Source organism: Odontomachus brunneus, unplaced genomic scaffold (assembly GCF_010583005.1).
Source record: "Odontomachus brunneus isolate Ranch 3 - 2012 unplaced genomic scaffold, Obru_v1 Obru_scaffold_023, whole genome shotgun sequence".
NCBI lineage: Eukaryota > Metazoa > Arthropoda > Insecta > Hymenoptera > Formicidae > Odontomachus > Odontomachus brunneus.
Genome location: NW_022639473.1, coordinates 2,247,973 through 2,272,046, shown reverse-complemented (window position 1 = coordinate 2,272,046; position 24,074 = coordinate 2,247,973). Strand labels below are relative to the sequence as shown.

General features: G+C 40.5%; 3 protein-coding genes across 5 annotated transcripts in view; 2 read left to right on the top strand and 1 right to left on the bottom strand.

Moving 5' to 3' along the window:
• LOC116842257 (polycomb protein Sfmbt-like) overlaps window positions 1–14,156 on the top strand; it is a 69,157-nt gene extending 55,001 nt beyond the window's left edge. Inside the window, exons 10-20 of the mRNA XM_032811188.1 lie at window positions 4,819–4,835; window positions 6,265–6,392; window positions 6,937–7,205; window positions 7,377–7,611; window positions 7,719–7,909; window positions 8,003–8,191; window positions 8,363–8,627; window positions 8,780–9,516; window positions 9,609–9,864; window positions 9,940–10,289; window positions 10,404–14,156. Coding sequence (XP_032667079.1) covers window positions 4,819–4,835; window positions 6,265–6,392; window positions 6,937–7,205; window positions 7,377–7,611; window positions 7,719–7,909; window positions 8,003–8,191; window positions 8,363–8,627; window positions 8,780–9,516; window positions 9,609–9,864; window positions 9,940–10,289; window positions 10,404–10,733 — 2,967 coding nt within the window. The 3' untranslated portion in view covers window positions 10,734–14,156. The remainder of the gene's footprint in view (window positions 1–4,818; window positions 4,836–6,264; window positions 6,393–6,936; window positions 7,206–7,376; window positions 7,612–7,718; window positions 7,910–8,002; window positions 8,192–8,362; window positions 8,628–8,779; window positions 9,517–9,608; window positions 9,865–9,939; window positions 10,290–10,403) is intronic.
• LOC116842256 (protein kish-A) lies at window positions 2,773–4,127 on the bottom strand. The gene is made up of 3 exons (XM_032811187.1): window positions 3,960–4,127; window positions 3,528–3,643; window positions 2,773–3,434 (listed from the first exon to the last, which is right to left on the bottom strand). Exons 1-3 carry the CDS (start codon window positions 3,960–3,962, stop codon window positions 3,329–3,331), a joined length of 225 nt encoding a protein of 74 aa, XP_032667078.1. The 5' UTR covers window positions 3,963–4,127; the 3' UTR covers window positions 2,773–3,328.
• Window positions 14,157–15,077: 921 nt separating the features above from the next.
• LOC116842276 (helix-loop-helix protein 11) overlaps window positions 15,078–24,074 on the top strand; it is a 150,604-nt gene continuing 141,607 nt past the window's right edge. Inside the window, exon 1 of one of the 3 annotated variants that reach the window (XM_032811234.1) lies at window positions 15,078–16,632. In XM_032811234.1, coding sequence (XP_032667125.1) covers window positions 16,550–16,632 — 83 coding nt within the window. In that variant the 5' untranslated portion in view covers window positions 15,078–16,549. The remainder of the gene's footprint in view (window positions 16,633–24,074) is intronic. The other 2 variants (XM_032811235.1, XM_032811236.1) reach the window with 2 other exon arrangements.

Genomic DNA, 24,074 nt, shown 5'->3' with positions numbered 1-24,074 from the left:
AGGAGGAGGAGGAGGAGGAGGAGGAGGAGGAGGAGGAGAAGGAGGAGGACGACAACGACGACGACGGAGACAGGGACGACGTGAGGGAGAAGAGCTGATAAAAGAACCAGCTGATGCTCGGTTTAATTAGTTAGATTGATGTTCTTAGGGAGACGGCGAGAAATCGTAGGGACCCGCGAGCGTCTAGAGGCCGCTTACGCGGAAGAACGAATAAACAGAGGAGTTGAAGTTCGATCCGCTAATGCGCGCGAATGCCGCCCGAGATAACCGCCGCGGATTTTTACGAAAAGACGCTTACGAATGTATTTTTTATGACCCTTTTATCCGTTGCTAACGTGCGAGCTGTTCGAGAAGGGAGGATGCGGAATGTGCTCTTTGGTTGGACCGAACGTAACGTTGCCTGGATATATCTTTAAGAGAACGCGTTGTGTGGGTGGTTTTTATTATTCTTATTCGAGAGAGCGAGCGATTACTTCTCTCACACTCTCTCTCTTATTTCTTTTTTTTTTGTGGGATTAATAGATAACGCGGGGTGATTTTATAACATTAACATCAAAAGCCTTATATACATGCAGGGTGTCTTTCTCGAGTGAACCGTCGCCGTCATTGACGAGACGGAGGAATCGCATGTGTGCGCGCGGTTTGCAACCGGTTTATTAACAATCGCTTCTTAATATCGCGAGCGTCCTTTCATGGCGATTCCGTAATGTCCCGTAATGACAGCTACGATTCCTATTAAAACGAGCATCCGTTACGTTTGCCACGTTTGTAATACGTCTTCTCGTCGATGAATCATCACGCGACCCTTTCGAGCAATTGCGCGATTGTACCCAAACGCAGACAAATAATTAGCATATTAATTTGTATGTAAGAAGAGATAAGACGATAATATGTTTGTTTCCGAATCGAAACTTTTTGGTTTCACATTAACTCTGCAAATTCCACCGAACTTGAAGGACCAATGAAGAATCTCGAGACACAACACTACACAAGTTATTGCTCTACTTTGACGCTACAAAAGATAATTGGTTGCTATTTTATAAGTCTTAAGGAAAGGGATTTAAAAATTACTTAATATTTTCGATTATCTAAATATCCCATCTATATTTAATCTTTACTCGTAATCTTAAAAAGCAATGCATTAATTACAGTAACTAACTCCGCTGCAGATAAAATAAGCACGATAAACAGATATCATATAATTAATACAATATAATTAATACAATAAGTGCATGTATACATTTCCACATGTACACATATATCAAATCATTTATTGTAAAAGTTTTCGATTTTAATTAACGTTCGACAAATTTAACGAAAATAAGAGCATAGTTGCGGTTTAGAATGGCATAATCGTAGTCAGTTAATTTTATAAATAATTATAAATAATTATAATATATATATATGTTTCTCTAATATATCTCTCCATAACCACAACCTATAAATAACTTTAAATAACACTAAATAAAATATTGATCCAACCAAATAATAATTTATGAATACTAATTTGTAATTCATTATATTCTCAAACAAATGTGATAAATAATTTTCGATTATTAATACCGATCATAAAATATAACGGTACAACATTGTTAAATACATAATTATCCTCCTTCCCCCCTGCATTTGCCCTTATAACTCCTCTCTTTTCATCCTTTTGAGTTTCTAAATTCTATCAGCATTTCTAAAGGTAATAAAAAATGATAACAAAAAATTGTGAAAAAAATTTATTGTTTAATCTATTAATTAATTTCATTATTTACCGACAAAGTATTTACTTATCTCACATATTCTATTTGCAGCTGAATGTGTTACATAATTAAAACATTGCAAATTGAAATTAAAAATAAACATTAAATATATATAGATAGAAGACTAAAATAAAATGTAAAATAATTTTCAAATAAATCCTTCTTTAAGGACAATTCACAATACAGAGAAAATGACAATAAATGATCACTTGTAACGTTAAAATAGGACAACAGTTTGTATAATATTATGTATGGAGACTCTACGGTGATTTCTTCATTTCGACGGAATTTGTGCAATGTTAATGTGCAACTAAAATTCCACTCGGTTTGTGATGTAAGCGAGCGAATATGAGATACTGTACTTGGCATCTTAGCGAGCGTTATCATATCCAGAGTAAAATTCATATCCGTAGAAAGAGAGAGCGTATAACGATAATACATTTTACTGAACCTCTAGGAAAATATTAGGTGTCACATCTCGGTTATCTTATGTATTTTTTTAAATTACTTGTAGACGAATACTGTACTTATACCATACATGTCGGTGATCATGCGTGACCACGTTATAGATATAGCGTAAGTGGTTTAACTGCGAGGAATGACCGATGTATCGCTTTTTAAATAAGACGCGCTAAGTAAGTCGGCTTTGTCATACCAGTTTTTGTATAGAATGTAATCAACTGCCATCTTGGTAAATACGTATGTACATTTCAGTGATGATTACGATGATAACGATGAGGACGATGATGATAATGAGAATGATAACTATAATGGAATATGCACATATATAAATATATAAAAATGTACGTTATTATATGTAAAATTATCAGGAATTGACAACAAATGCTCTTATATGTCATATAATTTCTAGTACCGTTACAAAGGTCATTTAGTTGATGTTCCTCGCAAAACTACGAACCATATCTTGCTCTGTAATTAAGACAGTCGTAACAAGAAGGGACCTCGGGAGAGTTAGGATGTTAAAGTTGAGGTAAAAAATAAAAAAAGAACAGGCGAACGATTCGATTATCTTAAACAATGCTGTAATGTCCATCGAGCGTGAAGTACAAGTCTTAGTTACATCGCGTGGTTTATTGTTACGGAGACAGTAGCATATCTCACGCAGAGCAAAAATATGTTAAATGTACCTATTTAATGAACTCTGTATATCACAAAATGCTCAATATAATAACTCTACAATAACTATATTAAAAGAATGTTGTTGTTTATAGAACGAAAAAAATATATTACGAGAATACAATGAGAAAATGTGCTCAAATTGGATAATATAGCTTTGGAAAAAATGAAACAACGTGTTGACAAATAAGAGAAAAAAAACGATATTGTGCATTTAGAGCAATGACGTTCGTTTTGACTTTAAGTCTAGCTTAAACGAGTGTATTTTTATGTATTACCAAAAAGCGACAAATATAGAGGTTTGTCGTTCGATGAATATCAAAATTGCTTTTTATTCTCACCTCTGCCCTTTGTACATTATAAATATTACGAGATTAATTGATATATCCATAACGTATCATAATGTATTTCAGTTAAGTGGCTGAAATATTGTAGGAATGTTACGACCAAAATAAAATGCTAAAGGCCATAAATACACAGCAAAAGGCCACATATGGGCTTTTTCTTTCACCAATCCTAGCACATTTCCAGAAAGTACCTTGAAATCTGCGAGCAATTCAATGAACATACATGGATTATTCTTATTATGTATGTACATGTATTTTGGTAATATCTCTGCATTCAAGAACATATACTCACCCAACCTTTCCTAATCGTTTATCAAATAAATTAGGTACTAGCGATCGGATATAGGTGCAAGTACATATCAGTAATAATATTACTGTAAGCAGACTCTGAAAATTGAAAATGGCAGACTGCCCAACGAAAACTATATTAGTATCCTTCAATAAACATCCACCCTTAATTATATTAAGCAAAAAGATTAGTTAAGAGATTATATATATTATTGTATATATGTAACACTAGTTCACTTAAATTAATAACAAAATATTTTTATTATATTTTACACGGCTATCTCTAAAATATTTATCTAATAACGACGAAAAAACGTTTCACAAAGAAAACAAGTTTAAACTTGTTTATAGATAATATAGTCAAACATTACGTGTAGAGGTTATGTGATATATTAATTGAGAATTTAAGTTGTAGTATAAAAACATTTATAATTACCATAACGTCAAATCACGTAAATAATTTGATAAACTTGAAGAATCGTAGAAAATTTCAATGACAAACAAACTTCATCTGTGTGACAACGCTGATACACAGTTGTCAACCTAATAAGTTAGTTCTTCTCAACTGCACTTTCTGTGGCTGCGTTCCGAAATTCACTTCCAGTACTGAAAATCTATAGTTCATGTTACATATACTATAGAATTTCAGTACTGGCAGTGAATTTCGGAACGCAGCCTGTGTTACAGTATAATAAGAAATATAAAGCCAGCGGCACACGGTGCTTATTTTCGTGCTGGATTGCTTGCTGGATGGAAATACTCTGTTTTGATTGGTGTATTTCCATCCATCTTCAGAAACGCACCAATCAACAAGCAATCCAGCAAAACAAGCACCGTGTGCCGCTGGCTTAAATCACAAGATATTATAGGCGAGTTTTTTAATTCATCGATGGATCCATTGCATGATGCGTAAATACAGCGAAACATTGCATTTGCGCATCATGCGATGGATCCATCAATGAATTAAAAAACTCGACCTATAGCTGCGTTCGGAAACACATTCTAGCCTGGTTTACATCGTGCACTTGATACGCGTACTAAACAGTAACTTTTTATTAGATAATCTTAATATCGACGATATATATAAACAACGGTATATTAAGCTGGTATAATACTCATCAAGAAAACGTATTGTATTGATTAAACGCGTCGCCGTTGATATGCATTGTCGATATTAAGATTATCTAATGGAAAATTACTATTTAGTACGCGTATCAAGTGCACGATGTAAACCAGGCCATTGTGTGCACACTACTAGACGATAGCCGTTGGAGTGAGCGAAATACAAGAGTGAGATAAAAAGAGAGGGAGAGTACTCGAGTGACGTTTCCGAACGCAGCATAAGTAGCCAATGGCTGCGTTCGGAAATGCACTGCCAGTACTGAAAATCTATAGTTCATGTTACGTATATTATAGAATTTCAGTACTGGCAGTTTCGGAACGCAGCCACAATCGATTCCCTAGTTTGCTTGCTGGATAGAAATATTCTGTTCTGATTTGTGTATTTCAGAAGATGAATGGAAATGCACCAATCAAAAAAGAGTATTTCCATTGAGCAAGGAAACAAACACTGGCTGGTTTATATCGTGCACTTGATACGCGTAAATAGTAACTTTCTATTAATCAAGTGCACGATGTAAACCAAACCTCTGTCTGCGGTAGACTTTATTCTATCGATTGTCAACGGGTGCTTTCCAGCTACGTATAGTGTGTTACACAAAAGTTTATTGGTTGTATATTATCTTACAAGATATTTTAGATAATATGTGACCAATAAATTGATACCAATAAATTGAGTAACACCGTGTAACAAGCAAACCAGCACGAACACCGCTGGCTTAAATAAAGCCAGCGATACACGATGCTTATTTTCATGCTGGATTGCTTGCTGGATGGAAGTACTCTATTCTGATTGGTTCGTCTTCAGAAATGCACCAATCAGGACAGAGTATTTCCTTCCAGCAAACAATCCAGCATGAAAACAAGCATCGTGCGCTGCTGGCTTAAATGTAGGAATGTTATATACAAAGGCCCATATTCTGAATCCTCTTTTATCGATAAAAATGCCTTAAATGTAACTTCTCAGCCAAACAGGTGATTCCTAAGCCTCTTCTAAAGGCATTTTTATGGATAAAAGAGGATTGAGAATATAGGCCAAAGTGTCAAAATATTTATCGTCCAAATGCATGAGATTGCATTCGCATAAAGCATTGCATTATGTAAATATCATTATATTTATGTAACAATTTTTTATAAACGATATAGAGAAATATAAATAGTCTAAATATCAACTTTATTCCAGTAAGAAACGTTGTGTTACGCAAAGCTATTTCATTGGCTATATATCATCTTAAAAGATATCTTAGGTATTTTGTAGCCATAAAATGGCTTTGTGTAATAATATTTTTGGAAAATGGCCTCTATTTGCGTTGCAAGTACTTCAAAGCAATGGGTGAATCAATTATATTAGTTTATTGGATGCATTTGCGATGTCAAGCGAGGTGTGTCCTATAATTTAGCGATACAAATCCATCGAAATGTTCACATCGCCTTTGATTGGCAAACCTACTTTGTAGCACGATTCTGGTTTTCTCGATTGCCAGCCCTGCTAAGGGAAATGAAAATAGGGGGGGCCAAGCGAACGGCCTACCGCCGAATGTTTTGCCCTATTGTTCAGGATGTCGCGAGAAGTGGAAGATTTGTAGTGATTTCAATTAAATGAAAAGCGAGAACTTTAGTAGCGATGCACCATACGTTTATCGAGATGGGACAAGTATCTTACCAGAAGTGCAGACTGCGGTAATACCGGTTAAAAGCGTTGAAGGAAGCAACGGGCAAGTCTTTGTCATGGACATGCAAGCCTCTAATGGTAACGCACTTGTTTTCGCATGCGGCATATTCAGCTCGCGCCCAACCGGATTGTATGCTCGCGGCGATTATACCTCGGCCGAATTTTCTCGTTCCTTAATGCGCCGGACGATTGCATAGGTTGTAAGTTGCATAAGGAAATAAACTGCCAGTGGACAGGTTAAATAAAAGTATCATTTTATCGAGATATCCTGGCGTCGCTTTTCGATGTAAACGATATCGAAATTTTTATGTGAAAAAGCGAGAATAAGACGTACTCAACGCAAACTCTGTAAATTCTACGTCGGTCTTGTAATTATGTGTCGTTACATTAAGTACAATTATAATTTGTACTTTTAATGTCTATTGCAGCATACGAGTCGACCTCGAATAATCTCGAGGTTCGGCAGTATCGTTAGTCACTCCGTCTCTCATTTCAGACTTGATGTGACATAGTATGGATGAAATGTTCTGTTTAAAGAATATTTTTGCACTAACTAATTGGATTTAAGAGTAACGGCTGCTGAATTATGTGAATATAGGAATGGATATTTCTCTGAATACAGTGTATACTTCCATCCCTGGGTATTCGGAACTAGGGATGATATGGATGGGAGATGTGATGGTTCATAGAGATGCCACTCATGAGCTTGCCATGCTGGATCCCAGTCAAACAGAAAACTCCTTTTATTCACACAGTTCACATCCATACGAAGATATCAGAAATCATGTTACACCCACTACCATGGTACGCTACATACCCCAGCAATTCTCAAACGAATGTTCTGAACCTGATGAAGCAATGGAAGCTGTAGATGCCAATGAGATACAGCAAGTATGTTAAATTCTTTTTTCTTAAAGTATAAAAGTATAAAAAGAAAAAATTTGTATTAACACCTATACTTTTTCATTGTTATGTTAATATTCTTTATTATTTTTACATCAATATATTAATCTCTTATGTACACAATACATATATGTATATATTAACACTCTTTATTTATAGGGATATGATACACAAAGTGAAAGACCAGAAATAAGCGAATACCTAAGTATAGAAGACTACATGGGTGATGAAGAACGTGAACAAATTGTGACCAACGCAGCAACTCAAACTACTCAAGACGGTCGCAATCGAAAAATAAAGCCTATAAAACACCCTGGACTTGTGTTGAAAACACCAATTGCTTATCAACCTCATACAGATCTGAATTTCATTCCTATTCGTAAAGATGGTATAGGTAAGTACAACTGTGTTCACTGCAAATATATGACACAAAAATATAGGACATTTATCTGTAGAATGCAAATCTTAAAACTGAATGTAATGTTGACATATATTGCACAGCTGTTTGCGAGAAGTGCGGTGCTATTGGAGTTAAACACGCCTTTTACACGAAAGAGCGTAGATTTTGCAGCAGAGCATGCGCACGTTCCTCGGAACATGCTGCCGATTCAACATATAGTCCATCCCATTCGGTTGATCAGATGGTGTCTATGAACCAAGAATCCCTCAACGAAACGAAAGTACGGACGGATGTAAGACAATGTCACTTCATTCTGGATAACAAATCTATGACAAAATAATACATAAAATGACAATATAATTAAATGACAATATAATTCTTTCAGATGGTTATAAAGGAAGAAGTAGATGTAAAGGAATTCATTGAACCAAACAAAGTTAAATTAGAACCAGTAATCCTGGAAGATTTACCAATTAGGAGGAAAAGAACAGCTGATATGGCTGGTTCTTATGACTGGACGTCGCAACTTTACGAGCCTGGATTTTGCGCCGCACCAGTTTCTTGTTTCAAACATGTGAGTATTTTATGAGGAATTTAATTGTACATATTGTACTTTACAATATTAAATATATTGTACATCTCAATACTTATTTATACGACAATTTTTGTGAACATACGACAAGATTCTCTGTTTATTTTTATTATGTTTATATAATTGTATTATGTCATTAATCCTTGATTTTAGGTCCCTATATCAGAAATATGGGACAACATCACAGTGGGTATGAAGGTAGAGGTAGAGAATACCGATTGTGATGAAGTATGCGAGGCTTTCCCGGACTCTTTTTGGGTCGCAACTGTATTACGTATATGCGGATATAGAGCTCTGTTAAGGTACGAGGGTTTCGGACACAACCCAGACAAAGATTTTTGGGTATCTTTGTGCTCTAATGACATTCATCCTGTTGGTTGGTGTGCTACAATTGGGAAACCTCTTATTCCACCTAACAGTACGTATAATCGAAATTATTTCTAACAAAATGACTAAGCACGATTAAGAAGAACAAATCGAGTGTGTTTGCTGTAACGATTAAGAAGAACAAATCGAGAGTGTTTGCTGTAACACGTGAGCAAGCCTGATGTATTAAATCCATTTTCGCAGCGATTGCAGACAAGTACACAGACTGGAAGGACTTCTTGATGAGACGATTAACCGGTGCGAGAACATTGCCGACCAGTTTTTATAATAAGGTGAGCGAGAGTATGAAATCTCGCTTCAGGTGCGGGCTTCATTTGGAAGTGGTGGATAAGAACAGAATCTCACAGGTGAAAGTGGCGACGATACAAAAAATCGTCGGCAAGCGTCTGCATGTGAGATACTATGATTCACCTCCTGAGGATAATGGATTTTGGTGTCACGAGGACTCACCTCTCATACATCCCGTCGGTTGGGCCATGAGAGTGGGACAAGCACTAGATGCGTATCACGAGTACTTGTGCCGTGTCTCCACGTTGAGGTTGTCCGAGGACGATGCGACGGAGAATCTCTTTTATGTGCCAAAGAATCATCCCTCGCACCTGAGATATATGTTTAAAGAGGGAATGAAGATAGAAGCGATCGATCCACTCAATCTTTCAGCCATTTGCGCGGCAACAGTTATGCAAGTTTTGAAGGAAGGTTACATTATGATACGCATCGACAGCTACGATGAAGATGCCAGTGGTGCTGATTGGTTCTGCTATCATTCGTGCTCGCCTTGTATCTTTCCAGTCGGTTTTTGTGCTCAGCATGGTCTACCATTGACACCGCCAAAAGGTTACGATCCCACTGCATTTACGTGGGATTCATATCTGATGGAAACTAACGCCATACCTGCACCTATACAGTTATTTAATTGGGTATGGTTTCGCTACGTGCATTCCTCGGCACAGTCTTCGATTCACATTTATAAACATGTTGTTTTGAACGATTAATTGTGCATATTTTGTAGGAAATTCCCCAGCATGGATTTATCGAGGGAATGAGGCTCGAGGCTGCTGATTTGATGGATCCTAGATTAGTTTGCGTTGCTACTATTACTAGGGTGATTGGCAGGTTACTAAGAGTACACTTTGATGGTTGGGAGGACGAATATGATCAATGGTTAGACTGTCACAGTCCAGACATTTATCCTGTTGGATGGTGTGACTTGGTCGAGCATAAATTGGAAGGGCCGCGTGTGCTTGTTAAAAACACTAGTCCTACTGGTAAATATCCATACATGCACACTTATGTGTGTTATTTTTATGCATACCTTTTTATTCACGGGCGCATTTTTGCAGTAAAATCACCGAGAGGCCTTAAACGTAAAACTAAGAGAAAAATGAAGAGAGGTAACAAGTTGTCCTGCTCTAAAAATATACTACCTCGTCAGAGTGAACGAATTAATATGGCTCGCGAACAAGAACGAGAATTGGAACCTGCTCAGGGTACGAAGATCGAAAGAGAGCGCGACTTGGAAAGTCTGCCGGAGCAGAGAAGCAGAGAACCAGAACCGGCGCAAGAACCAGCTGGACCTGACCAGACTTTACCTAGTCCAACTACTGGGCAAGGTCAAGCGTTGGGCGACACTCAGAGCGAGGTACAGAATCCTCCACCACCCAAGGAAAGAATCGCTACATCATACATCAATGTAAGTAATTTGAAGCACAGTTTATCTTGTATAATATGTTTCAGAATTATCTGCGAAACGTAGATTAATATAATCAATTATCGAATTAATTTCTGATTTGTGTTTTGTTCGTAGGTGACTGTGGCGAGTAATAAATACATACCAAGGCTAGCGGATGGTGTGCATAAAAGTTCGGAATCTGGTGACCTAGTGCCATCTGAATGGAATGTTTTTGATGTTGCACAATTTCTTCGTGTCAATGATTGTGCGACATATTGCGATAATTTCAGTAAACGCAAAATAGATGGAAAGGCATTACTGACTCTGACTAAGGACCAAATAATAGACCTGACGGGCTTCAAAGTTGGACCGTCTTTAAAGATTTACGATTTAATTCAGCAATTAAAAATCAAAGTAAATCCAGCTCAGGAAAGGTTGAAATTAGGATTGAAAAAATTATTATAACAAAACTAGTATATATATGTAGTTAGTTGTATGAATGTAAGTTCCATTTCATTATACAAATTAAACATGGATTTACAGGTAAGGCATGTGAAGTAATGACAGTTGAAATCACCTCGTCTCGCTATGACCGCATACGTTATTTGTTATATACTTTATTAATGTACTGGAAAAAGAAATGTTTGTATGTAGTTTCTTTATAGTTTAAAAATGAACGTGTAAAATTTAGATGCCGTATGTGATTACTATGAGTTCAAAGAAGATGATTCCATTCTGGAAAGCAACATTAATTTGATAACGGTCTCTAAACTTACTCAATCGGGTATGATCGATTTGTTGAAATTTCTAAGATAAGGCAACGATAAATTCTAAATCTTATCTCTCTTCTAAGACTAAGATATCTAAAATACAATCAAAATCGAGGTAAAAGGCTCAAATTAATAACAACACAAATAGTAGAGCACCAGTCTTAATATACTTATTGCTGAATATATACGGTGCGCGAATACGAAAGTATAAAATATATTTTGTGCAATATCTTGCTGTGAATATATTTTGTGCAAAGTAGATATATGTACTTCAAATCACACATAATTTTTTTTTTCGTATATTAATTACCTAAACAAATATCAGTGCCATAAGTCGCACAGAATATTAAAAAGTATCTTCATGTCACATTTGTCACTTTATCACATTATGATAAAATCATTTACAATCTTCAAATGCAACTTGTATCTTATTAAGGCTGTTCCAACTTTCTAGTAAGTTAACTGATAGTTAAATATATATCTGTCTTTGTTTAAGTTGAAGGAAAAACAAAGATAGACATATGATTTATCTATCAATTAATTTACGAGTTAATTAACAAGTTAATTTACAGTTAATTTATCAATTAAGTCAATGATTAACTAAACTAGCTGGGAAAATTTTTCATCAATATAATTTTGATCTTTGTGTATGTGTATACACATACCAAAAATAAATTGTTAATCCAATATAAAACTGCATTCCAGAATGGATTCTTCTCTAAGAGTAATCATTATTGCATCTAATTTTTTATATAATGTCCATAAAATATTTAAAATTAACATTTTTTCACAATGTGTGATGTCATACATTTTATATATAATATATAAATAAATAAGAATATATATATTTATACCTGATATGTGTATAAGGAAATATGAATGTATGTATACTACACTTAAACATATTCATAAACACATAACATATTTTCTGTAATATTTTTTTTATCGAAGTTTTTCTTCCAACTTATTTGTAAATCCATGCTGTCACGTTGCACCGCATAGAAAATACGAATGCATCAGCCATATCTACAGATAAACGCGTCATGAAAATAAATTTTCTCGTATAAAACGAAATATGTAGAATTCCGAACGTGTTCGTACTTTACATATACGCAGAATAAATTAATATAGATATATTAAAAACTACTGCAAAGTACAAAAGATAATTTTGTCGAGCCAGAGTACCGATTAATATTAAACTTGTTAATGGATAATACACAGTTTTTACAAAATATATATATATATATATATATATAGTACTGTATATTTTAATAAATCTCTATCAATTTACTCTGTGTTGTAGTACATACATATATACTGTGTTGTAATACATACATATATACTGTGTTGTAACACATACATATATACTGAAGTCTGTATATAACCAGAGAAACGAGAAGTTTGAACGTTATATGTAAGTTTTGTATATATACGTGTATAGCGTGATGTTAGATTTAGGGCCGATTGGTAATTTAACTGATAATTAAATCATATGTCTCTATCTAAGTTAAAGGATAAACAAAGATAGACATATAATTTAACTATCAGTTAACTTACCAAAAAGTTGAAACAATCGGCTCTTAGTCATTCTCTCTCTGCAAACCATGACACACCTTATAAGGCGCCGAACTATCGTAGAGTGGCTGATGCGTGCGTGCGGCATATATTGTATCTATATGCATAATCATTTCTACTTTGATGAATCAAAGCAATCAGACGAAGTTAAAGGATATTGCTTCGGCTCTTGAATACTATTTTAGTACTATGGCAGTAACATGGTTACTCATATTATTTATTCGAACAGTTTGGAATCTCTCTAGAGAATGTGTTTTTTATCTCATGTTTTTTCGAGAAAAAATTGTTCGACGAACGGTGCAAATAGATAGTCGTCAATGAACATTGTATATTTCTTGTGCATGAATCACAGGATTCTTTACAGTAACATATTATTGATATATGTGAGAAGTGAAACTTTTATATATTTATCGCCATTAACTTGTACGTCAAACGAAATTACCTGAGAGATTCTGATCCTTGTTCACAATTGAATTCTCTGAGCAACGAGTCCCAAAATCAAACAGCGACATAGATATTCATTCGAACACGGGATTTGAAATATACCGCATCGTTATTAAACTTATTAAATTTATTCGATCATATATTTATTAAAGGTGGCCATCGATTGAGTCGCGATCTTAATTTAGCTGATCTTATTGTATTTCTATCTAAAGCTGCAAATATAAAAGATCAGATAAATTAATGGTTAAATTTTAATAATATATCGGCGATAACGTTTAGAAGTTTATTACATGCTCATTAGATTTATTCAGATTTTAAGTGAGATGGCGTTAATATACACGGAATTTTAATGAGTCTCGCTAGGAGATCATATTCGATATTCGATCCTCTTCCTATATAGTTTTTTGGTGACAAGTTATAAATTTACGTTTTAGTCGATTAAGAATTACATGCAATCACAAGTACAAAAGAGTAATACCGGTTACATTCTAGAGTTCATACTATGACAGTACACTTTACATCTCAACTTACGTGACAGATTGCGACACACGTAATGAGATTAAAACACATAATTGCGTAATGAGATTATGTCGTGTTTTAACTCTCAGCGCCTGTTAATTCTGAAATTTCGCAAATTTTTAAAGGAACATAGTATAACGAAGAAATGATTGCAAAAGATACGAACAATGATATAAACATTTTTTTAAATTTTGATAGTCAATACAAAAGAGTTCGAAAGTATACCACAAAGTTATGTAATACTATTTATTAATTACGTTCATCATACATCTTACCCCTCTATGCCATATTGTGGCTTACATATCAGTTCGATTTATATACGCCTCACCTTTCTTATTGCGGCATTAGACTTACGAGAGAGTGTAACATTCCACGTTTCTGCACGTGTTTATGGATAAAGATGCGGGCGATAGAGGGTTAAGAAAATAAAATGGATATTTGCCAAGAATTGTTACAATCATTATGGAACTATATCATTAGTTTTAGCCAAGTAGTTTCTTCTCGGACCGCAAACCTGAAATTAAAACATATATTCGGTTTATATTGTCGTATACATCTCAATAAAAAAAATCAAAATTGATTCGAGTGACAGATAGTACAACAAGAGGTGAACATTATTCGTGAATGATGCGAAAGATATTTCCGTGCTTCATTGATTGTTGTTATAATATTTGAGTCTTTATTGAAAAAATTGGACGTCATGCGAATCATTGATGATACAAATTATTGTCCTAAAATTATATTGTTGCTACAACTTGGCGAGGAGTTCTTAAGAAAACGAAAATTTTCGTTTACACACATCCGCACAATGCAATAACGAATCGGGGGTTTTGAATCTTCGAATGAAACATCGCGAGTATCGAATATCGAAAACAAATAAATATCGATTATTATGAGCCCCCCTGCGAATATCTTTCGCTGGTAACGCAAAATCACATCGTCCACAGACAGTAGATTCCATTACCAGCGGAGCAAAATTAATTAAGGCCTCTTCCCGCGGGATGTCGTGCTGATTCGTAGTTATTAATTGTAACGGCGCAACGAAGTAGTACGATTCGTATTGATTTGTACACCCGGAGCTATTCGCGTCGCGTCTCCCCCGTGTAAATAGCGCCGAGTAAAGACGCCGGCGACGTACGTAAGATTAGGTAAGATTAGGTAATATAACCGTATGCTGAAATGCGCGGCATGAGTAGTGCGAGACGAGCAACGCCGTTGACGTGCAGCGGTATCGCTCGTCCACTTTCGTGTTTGCGTTTGAAGCCATCCGGCGCCTCGTAAACGCTTCGGTGACGCGTCGGGCAAGTCACCGTCAAGCGAGCGACCGGCGCGACGCGACGCGACCGACGCAACGACGAGGAGGAGGAGGAAGAGGAGGAGAAGGAGAAGGTGGAAGAGGAGAAGGAAGAGGAGGTGGTAGTGGTAGTAGTGGTGGTAGTGGTGGTGGGAACGTTCGTTGTGTGTAAACCCCGATGACCGTAGCTCACACACCGTAGCGTACAGATGGTTTGCTACGTGTATACGCTACGATACGGTGGGGGGAGAGTGGGGGGTCTACTAGACTGGCGTATTCTATGGGCGGGGCTTTAGCCAGCTGGCAGATGTTTCCCGCGCGGCCGCGTTACTCCTCTAGCGTAAACCTACGCGACGCAAAGTAGTCCCCGGTCGCGCGGCCGAATATCTTCCGCCATAGCCGAGCGGTTGCACGGACGAGTTCGCGTACGGGTTTCGAGTGATACGACGAGCGATCCACGACGATACCGACCGCGAAAAGAGCCGGAATCATAAGTCGATCGCGAAGATGAGCTGACGAGGGATTGGTCCGACTGAGAGTCACCGCTCAGGGCAGTGCGAGGCGCGCGTCACCCTTGGTCGCGTCGAGTCGTCTCGACTGTACCGCGCGAGTTGCGCTCCGGGACGCGACTTTCAAGTGTCTCCCGCGAGCTGAATTCAACGTGAGTATCGCCGTGGCACACGCTACGGACGTACACGTCCGCACGACGTAACGTGCGTACTCTTGCCACGAACTTGTCGCACGCGGCCATCGTCGACGAGTAGACGCGAGCAGAGGATCTACTTGCCGCGCGCGTCGCGCGATGTTTCTACCGGCGCACGTGAACAGAACGACACGGGGAGCATCGCTCCGCATTCACCCGTCCTAACCGTCTGGAGTCCCGGGGAACCAACAGTCGCCCGAAATCCAGTGAGTAAGCGTGAGACTTGACACATTCTCGCGATATCGGGCTATCCTCGTGTTCGTGCGACTTTCTACCGTGAGTGCCCGACATTACCGGAATTCCCTCGTAAGTGACATTTGGCGAGGAGACACGCGTCGTTTGTGATTACGATCAGCCAAACAGTCGGTTGGGTTTGAAGAAAAAGAAAAAGTGTCGTGACTCTGGAGAGAGGGAGGGGACCCAGCTGAGCGCCCAGACTCGGAATCACATAGCGACGCTCCTGACGCCGGCGGCGGAGTAATCCATTGCGCGTCGTGGGGGCCCTCAGCTGTTTCCCGCCAAAGATCGCCATTACAAAACGCGTTCGGGCGTTGTGTGTGCGCGCCGCGCGGAGCGTGTGACTGTCTCGTGGACGAGTCTCGAGTGCGTGCCACCGGCGTCGGTCGAGGCGAGAAAAAGCGGGCATTGTCGCGAGACACGGCGCTAGCCGGGGAAGGTGGTGAATCGCGACGCGAGTGTACCACCGTATACGCATATTACACCGGAACGTGCGTTTGCTAAAACGCGCGTTGTTTGTCCCCCCTCCCCCTCCCTCCGCCCCGGTGGAGTGCGCGGTCGGGCGAGCGAGCAAACGAACGAACCAACGGCGAGAAAGAGTGAGAGCGACAGGGAGAAGATACACAGAGACAGGCAACGAAGCCGCCCGTCGTCTTCTTGCAACCCCGCAACGACGGCTGTGTCGGGGACGTGAAATTCGCTCGACGGGACTCTGGGACGTGCCGCGGACCAACGAGATATGTCAGTGTTTGGTGGTGACGATCGGATTTTGCTCGAGGAAATCGTCGAGGTGACTGAGCAGCCGGAGGCTGAACTGTGCGGGTGAGTCTTTTCATCTCTGCTATCTTACCGGTCGAGAGAAAAAATTGCACGCGCGCGTAGTAGCGATGAAAAGATGGTGGACACCGCCATGTGTGTATGCATGCGCCCGTATGTAATACATGTGTGTGTGCGTGTGTATGTGCACCGTGTGCCCGCGTTTGACACGGTGTGGTTATATGCACGTACGCGTTCGTTGCGCGGATGGAGAGAGTAGAGTAGAGAGACAGATAGAGAGAGAGAGAGAGAGAGAGAGAGAGCGAGTGAGAGAGAGAGAGAGAGAGGGTACGAGAGAACGAGAAGGAGGGAAGATCTTTATTGGCTCTTGAAAGAGTGTCGTGTCCGACCCGCTTATCGCTTCAACCTGTTTGCGAGCGTAACGTAGCTGCCGCCGTGGCATCGGGGCGGCGGCGGCGGTATATTGACGTCGCCGTTCGGGCTCACTAGCTTACGAAGCGCGCGTGTATATCGAGCCGCGCGAGAGAGCGAGTACAGCTGTGAAGCCGGCCGGCCGGCCGGCCGGCGCCCGTCCGATATCCGGCTGCTGGCGGCTGATGTGTGCGTGATCGTGACGCTGCTTCATAGGCAGTCGCCGCCACCGCCGCCGTCGCACCGCACCGCTTTCCGCTGGAAACGCAGGGACGCGTAGCGCCGCGCCGCTTTGCGTTGGACCGGCGCTCGCAAGTCTCCTCCGCGCGTTCCTCCGTCCGCGTTCACGCCCAAACAAGCATGGCGTGCGGGCTCGCTCGCTCGCGCGCGCGTCGGATGCATCCTTTCGCGACCAAGTGCGGGTGTGACGTCCCTTCTGTCACCGTACGTCCTGCATTCCGCTCTTTACATAATATTGGGCATTTTTTCCCCTAACGAGTTCTCCGTGCGGCGTCTGCGGGATTTACGCGCCCTTGCGCACGTTCGAAAATAATTAATACAGATGGCGGGAGAGGGAGTATTTTTCGCACGAAACTCCGAGGACCTCTGGACCTCGTATGTTATTTTCTTACTTTAATAAACTATTTTTCTGTTACATTTGGTCCTTAAACAGCATTATTCAGATTGCACAATATATTATAATAGGTCAACAGTTATGTAAATCACGCGGCACACAGTGATCGGCGAATAAGTTCCCGCGAGTTTCGTTATGTATGCCGCAAGAACGCAAAACTATCTTGTAAAATGATAAAGCGGTTCCAACGGAGCCGACGTCGCGCGTCGGCTCGACGAGGTATGTCGAATCATTTTTTTGCGTCTCCGTTTGTGTACAGCGTGAGATTTTTTGTCTCGCATTTGAGTACAACGATCGTAGAACAAAGAAGCAGGAAGACGGCGAGGAAAGTATGTTCTTTTGTGTACAGCCGAGTGACCGACAGAGCGGGGCATATATGCCGCGTGCGTTACGTAAAGCCGCGTTTGTTGCACAATAATCGGCTTCTATAAATAACTCGAAGCATGCCGCGCTTCGGCTCGACTTCTTGTTTACATACGCTCATCACCGTTGCGTCGCGCTCGCTCGTGTTGCATCCCCTCGCTGCATCTTTTACTCCTGGATCAGCTACAAACTCATTCATAGCACGCGAAAACATTTAGCCGCCTGTGTATTTATATCAAATCTGAACTTTGTACTTTGAAAAATTGTTCATCTTTAGAAACGTCGATCACCGTATATTCATATGGGCAAGAGTTACCGATAAGAGTTAATAGAATAAACGTTCGGTTGCTGCAAGCTTCGGTTATATTCGTGATGTGCACACACATTAATGATCGAATAAATGTTAATTATTAGATCCTTTCCACTCGCGTTATTCGCGTTGGAAGAGATCCTTTTCACTGTGAACCAAAAATCTCCCATTGAACGATACAGTGGAGGAGGAAAAGATGGAGAGAAGGTAATTCCTACGCGCACAGAAATAAATCGAAAATAAAAACATGTATAATCAAAGTTCTTTTTATCTCCGATTTACTTCTATACGCGGGATCGTCGCTTCCTGCTCGGATGCAGCATTGTCATTATGAAGTATCCTGTAGATAACGCAACGGCAAATATTTTTATATCGAATGGGATATCCCGCAAAACAAATCATTAAATCTCGTGTGTGTTTTATATTCCTATCGAATCGCTCGCTGTCATCGTCATTATTGCGTCACTGTTGTTTCGCCGATGTGATAAACGTCAAAGTACGCAGCATTGTCTTGTGTGTATGGTGTAAAATATATAAAACAGCGTACGCCATGTTAATAAAGTGCAACGTCGTCGTTGCTATCGGCACACATACGCGTGCGCGCGCGCACAAACGGATTATTACAATTGGTATCAAGCGTAATAAAGTCCACAAAGTGTACGCGACATACCTAATGAAGTAATAATGTCGTTTCTCATGCATCATTACTTTTCATTGCATTATTCATACGTTTCTAATCGCGATGCAGCAGCGAGAATCGATGGTGGCGGACCGAACGCGTGCATTAACGTGTCCGAATTATGCAACTTATCGTTCATTGTTTATGCTGCGTTATCTGATAACGTCATCACGCGGATTTTGCGCTACGATAAATTCGCCGTCATAGTTACGACGTGGCGTCGTGGAGAGAGACGAAGGGAAAGGGGGAGAGGGAAACTATTTCCCAAACTTGCCTCGTTGGAATGTATAACTTTGACACCGAAGTTCGCCGCAACGCACGAAATCACATCAGATATGCGCTTATCCGCTAATCGCTACAAGTACGATATCAGCCCGTTAAAACAGCCTGTCGTTGTTGCGTAATCAGTACGGTTCATGCAACTCGCGATCGCGATAAATTTTCAACCGCGCGAGCCGCACCGCCGATAAAAGCGATTTATTTCGGCGCGCACTATTTACCGGTTTATTGAAAATAGCTTAGGAACTCTTGCGTCCCGCCTGACGCAAATTACGTTTCACACGTCAAACGCACTCGTCGGTTTCGTAACGCGATCGATGAATATAGTTGCAGATTGAATACTGCGCCTTTTCTTGCTCCATTTCTTTTTTTCTTTATTCTTTCCTTTTAACCAGCACGACGCCCTTTGAACCTGGCGCTTGTGTCCGCGCAGAATCAATCGCACGACCATGTAATTATCCACTTTTACATTCCAGCCGTGTTTCATGTTTTTAGTAATGCTACTTTTGAATAATGCAAATGATACAACAATCGCAATTTTGCAATCAGGCATACATTTGATCTGGCATTTTCTTCGCTTCAGGGCGACGACGACGACGACGACGTAAACAGTCGAATACACGGCATTCCTGCATAATGCGATTCCGCAATTAATATATGCATGTTCCGTGGCACGTAAGCACCGCATATCGATCAGATAAAGATTAGCAGCGTAACCGGCGTCTGAATGATACTTCTTATCTGCGCGTGCGACAGCTACGCGAGCTATCTTGCGATATAAACGGATACCGATTCCTTCATGCTGCATATATTGAATCACGACACTGTGCGGCCCGCGTGTGCGATTCGCATTCAAAGACGAAGCGCGCTTCTCTCCCTCTCCCCCCTCTCTTTTTCTCTTTTTCTGTCTCTCACTTCGATGCAGTTTTCGCGTTTGCGCTCGTTCGTGACTTAACAAACGGATCGAGCAAATCCTGACCACGGTCAAAGTAGCGACACCATATCACACGTACGATGCTTTTTAAGTATGCGCGCAACGCGGATACGTTGTACGTCGTCGTGTGTTATCGTGTGTTGTCGTCGTCGATGCATACGATCGAGGAGAGGCGCAATATAAAGCGAGAGGCGCGACACAGAGCAAGATGCAGCGAGTGAGTTATATCTTGCACGATGCACCTACTTGCACCGAGTTAACCTCTGCATTTGGGTGCGCATGCACCCGACGGAGCTGCATGTCATATAACGTTCGTTCCGCGGTACGGCGCAAATCACGGGCGCGTCATACGCCGAGGAGGCACCGTTGAGCGTGATGAGTTCTTATGGTGCAATGCTTCAAACGTCGCTATAATTAATACGAATTCTTTCTACTTGGGAGAGTTGTAATTATATACTTTGGGGAACGCGCGATCAAAAAATTTTGAACAATTTGCGGAACCAGTCGTTGCGTACAGGTGGAATTGCGCGTCCCCTGCGAGTTACGTCGGTCTTTCTCGCGTTAATGGCATCGCACTTAGGCGCTAATTATCGCCATCGAAGGGACGCACGACGCTAGAGTTCGCGGTGCGTGCGGTTGGCGGGAACGTCGCGGTGTGTCACGTCGTTGCACCGTGAAATCTCTCAATCGTTTATACGGCTTCGTCTAGGAATGGACTTAACACCTGCCGCAACTGCATAATTTTTTTTTTCAATCTCGTTATCCACCGTACTTCCTGCCGGCGAAGTTAACCAGGTTGAACAACTCGCAACCGTCCGTTCTTGCCGCGATAAATGCGATTCTATCGTTTCCGGACCCGTGCCTTTATCGTTCATGTAAATACTACGACGAATGATAGGTCGCTGTTTGTGGTATAACGTCCGTAATAGATAGGAGAACGCCATCGTGATAGATGTAAGTGGACAAAACGGGTCTTTATTTGAGTGTCTACCTGCAACATGGTTTCGCAATATTGTTCTCAAGTATGGATGTGTGTGTGTGTGTGTGTGTATGTGTGCGCGCGCGCCTGTATATTCCAACTGTTGGTTGTCCGCGCAGTGGCGCTATTAATTAATGAAAGGAATACCTAGTTTCATTACTCACTTTACGAAGATAGAACTATAATGATGAATGCGAGTAAACAGATCTTATTTTAAGACGCGGTCGCGTCGAGTCGCGATAATTGCACGTGCCATGCGCAGACAACGTTTCCTTACAATGACTTTACGATACCCTGTTTCTGTCCCTGTATCGCGAATTATCAGAAGAGGATTTGATATACTGCTCTCTCTCCGATTCGATTCACGAGGAAATAGAGGAGCAGGAGCTACCGCGATAGATGCAAATAGACAATACGGGTCTTTATTTTAGGAACCAGCTGGGAACACGGCTTCACAATGTAGCACACACGGCGAGCGAGTTGCAATCTCCGGCGTTTCGCCACGTTATAGAAGAGCTCTGTAGCCCGCGCGCGCGGCACCACTATCTGATTAATAATAATAAATTAATCCCGTCTTCCGCGCGATACGGCTTTTGCAACGTGGCCGCGCGAGTGAGCCGTATCCCACAGCGCGTTTCACACGTTCACAAAAGAAGTTAACTACACACCGCAGTGGCACTCTTTAATAATAATAAATTAACGCGATATATTCTCTCTGACGTGGCTTTAGAATACGGTGCACACACGAATGAGCCGTGTTCGACAGCACGTACCCGCGTTGCAAATATACCGCGTAGAGATATTACACCACGCGATACTGCCGCTTAGTTAATAACGAATTACCGTAACTTTTCTCGCGAAGATGCGTGCCAACGCAAACGCATAATCGAAGGGGTATCTTGGATGAAGGTAATATATCTGTGAGAATTAAATGAGAAGAATACGGCAAAAAATTATTTTGCGTTGGGAATTCTTTCTGGATTGAACTCATTGATTTTTCTCGATGAATTAATATAAATGAGACATTTTTTGTGTAAAAGCGCATAACATACGCTTAACAAAACACATAACAGTATTTTCATTAATTTTTTCATACTTTTCAGACTTTTTATAGTTATTGGAGTAAAATTTTACTTGAAAAATAGGGTGACAGCTAAGTCACTCGAAATCGAGTGATTTTTCTACAGATAGTGAATTCTCCGCTTTGAATCGTCGAGTGAATATTTTTACTGCAAATTGAAGAGTGAATCTGATGCATTTTACTATCAGAGGGACATATTCACTCCAGTCGATTGAATCAGTTCGCTCATATTAAATCAGAATCCATAATAATTTTGAATAAAAATTTTCACTTTTGCGATTTCGAATAACAGTATTTTTACTATTACTTCGAGTGAAAATACTGCCACTTTTCATTCTGAAAAATTTAGAGTATATGTCTCCGAAAGTATTAACACCACGCCTTCACCGCCTGTCTCTTTAATAACCGAACAAACTTGCGGCACAACGTGCGCGACCTAGTCTAACGAAGATTACGCGATTTTTCCGGCGCAATGTGCCGGTGCATGTGTGACTCGATCATCCGGAGCTCTAACACCCGGCAAGTCGGCTTTCGAGGTTAAACTAGTCGTTTCGTGACCGTCTGCCGGATGGTCGTCGAAGAGGCGGTATTTCTGTCTCTTTTTATGGTCGCACGGCTCTCTCTCTCTCTTCTCCCTCTTCCTCCTCGCTCCTCTCTTCCTTTCCCTCTCTCTTGCCGCATTCGCACGATCGGAATGCGTGGGTGTGAGTGCGAGATACGGAGCTATGAATGAGGCTCCTGATTTCACGTCTGGGATCGTCTGTGCATAAACTGCGACACGAACCGTTATCGCAGCCGGAACAATCGCCCTCGGCGTAGTTACGAATTGCGTTCCTACCTCCTGGCGTTCTCCTTCGACCTGATGGATAAAGTCACGCCGCCGTTTTCCCTTAATTCGGTGTTCACGATGAAACGTACGCACGGAGCCCTTCGACCGTAGAGACACGAATGATGTGAAATGTACGACGTGTACGATTTTTGCATAGGAACGATTGTTAAAGCGCCAGGTGCAGTTCCGTAGCTGGAGGTAGCGCAGAGCCAGCTGCCACTCGGCTGAAAATATCTTTGGACTGCCGTTTTCTCCTGATCGGAAACTTTAAACGATGAGATATTTTCTTTTCTCTTTCTTCTTTTTCCCTTTTCCCATGAAAATTTATATTCAGCCGATAATCAGTTTCGATTTATTCTCGCGTGCTCGTACGACTATTTTATTCGTATTACCTACATATCGAACATTTTATAATTTTTTTATTCATTCGCAAACATATACAAAGATGAGAGATTTTTTTATGTTTGTACATGTGTGCGAACATTTATTTAATTTCTATGGCGTGTGACTTTGTTTGTCTCGTGCAGAAGAAGTAGAAGCGGTTGAAGCATAGAGATGATCCTGAACCTTCTTCCAGTCTGACAGCAGACAACAATGGTTTCTCTGTTGACCTCTTACGCTCCACATACCCGTCGTGCACCGCAAACTTCGCTTACACAAATATTCTTGCATGTGTAGGTGCTTATACACGGGTAAAAGAAAAGGGACCGACCTGAGACGGGAATAATGCCTCCGTCTCACGCCCCTCTTTCATCTTTCTTTAAGTATTTATGTGATGCTTCTTCGTCGATGTTAGTCTTATTTTAAGAATCCCATGTTTGTGTATGCAAGTGTGCTGTGCACGCTATGTATTTCGTGTTCCCGTGAGGAGAATCGTAACGGCGAAAAAATTGCAAGTTATCGATAACAAAGCTTTCGATCACAAGACATTCGTCACGCGCGTTTTTTTCTCTCTCAATTCTTTCATATTTCATTAAACGTAGCGATG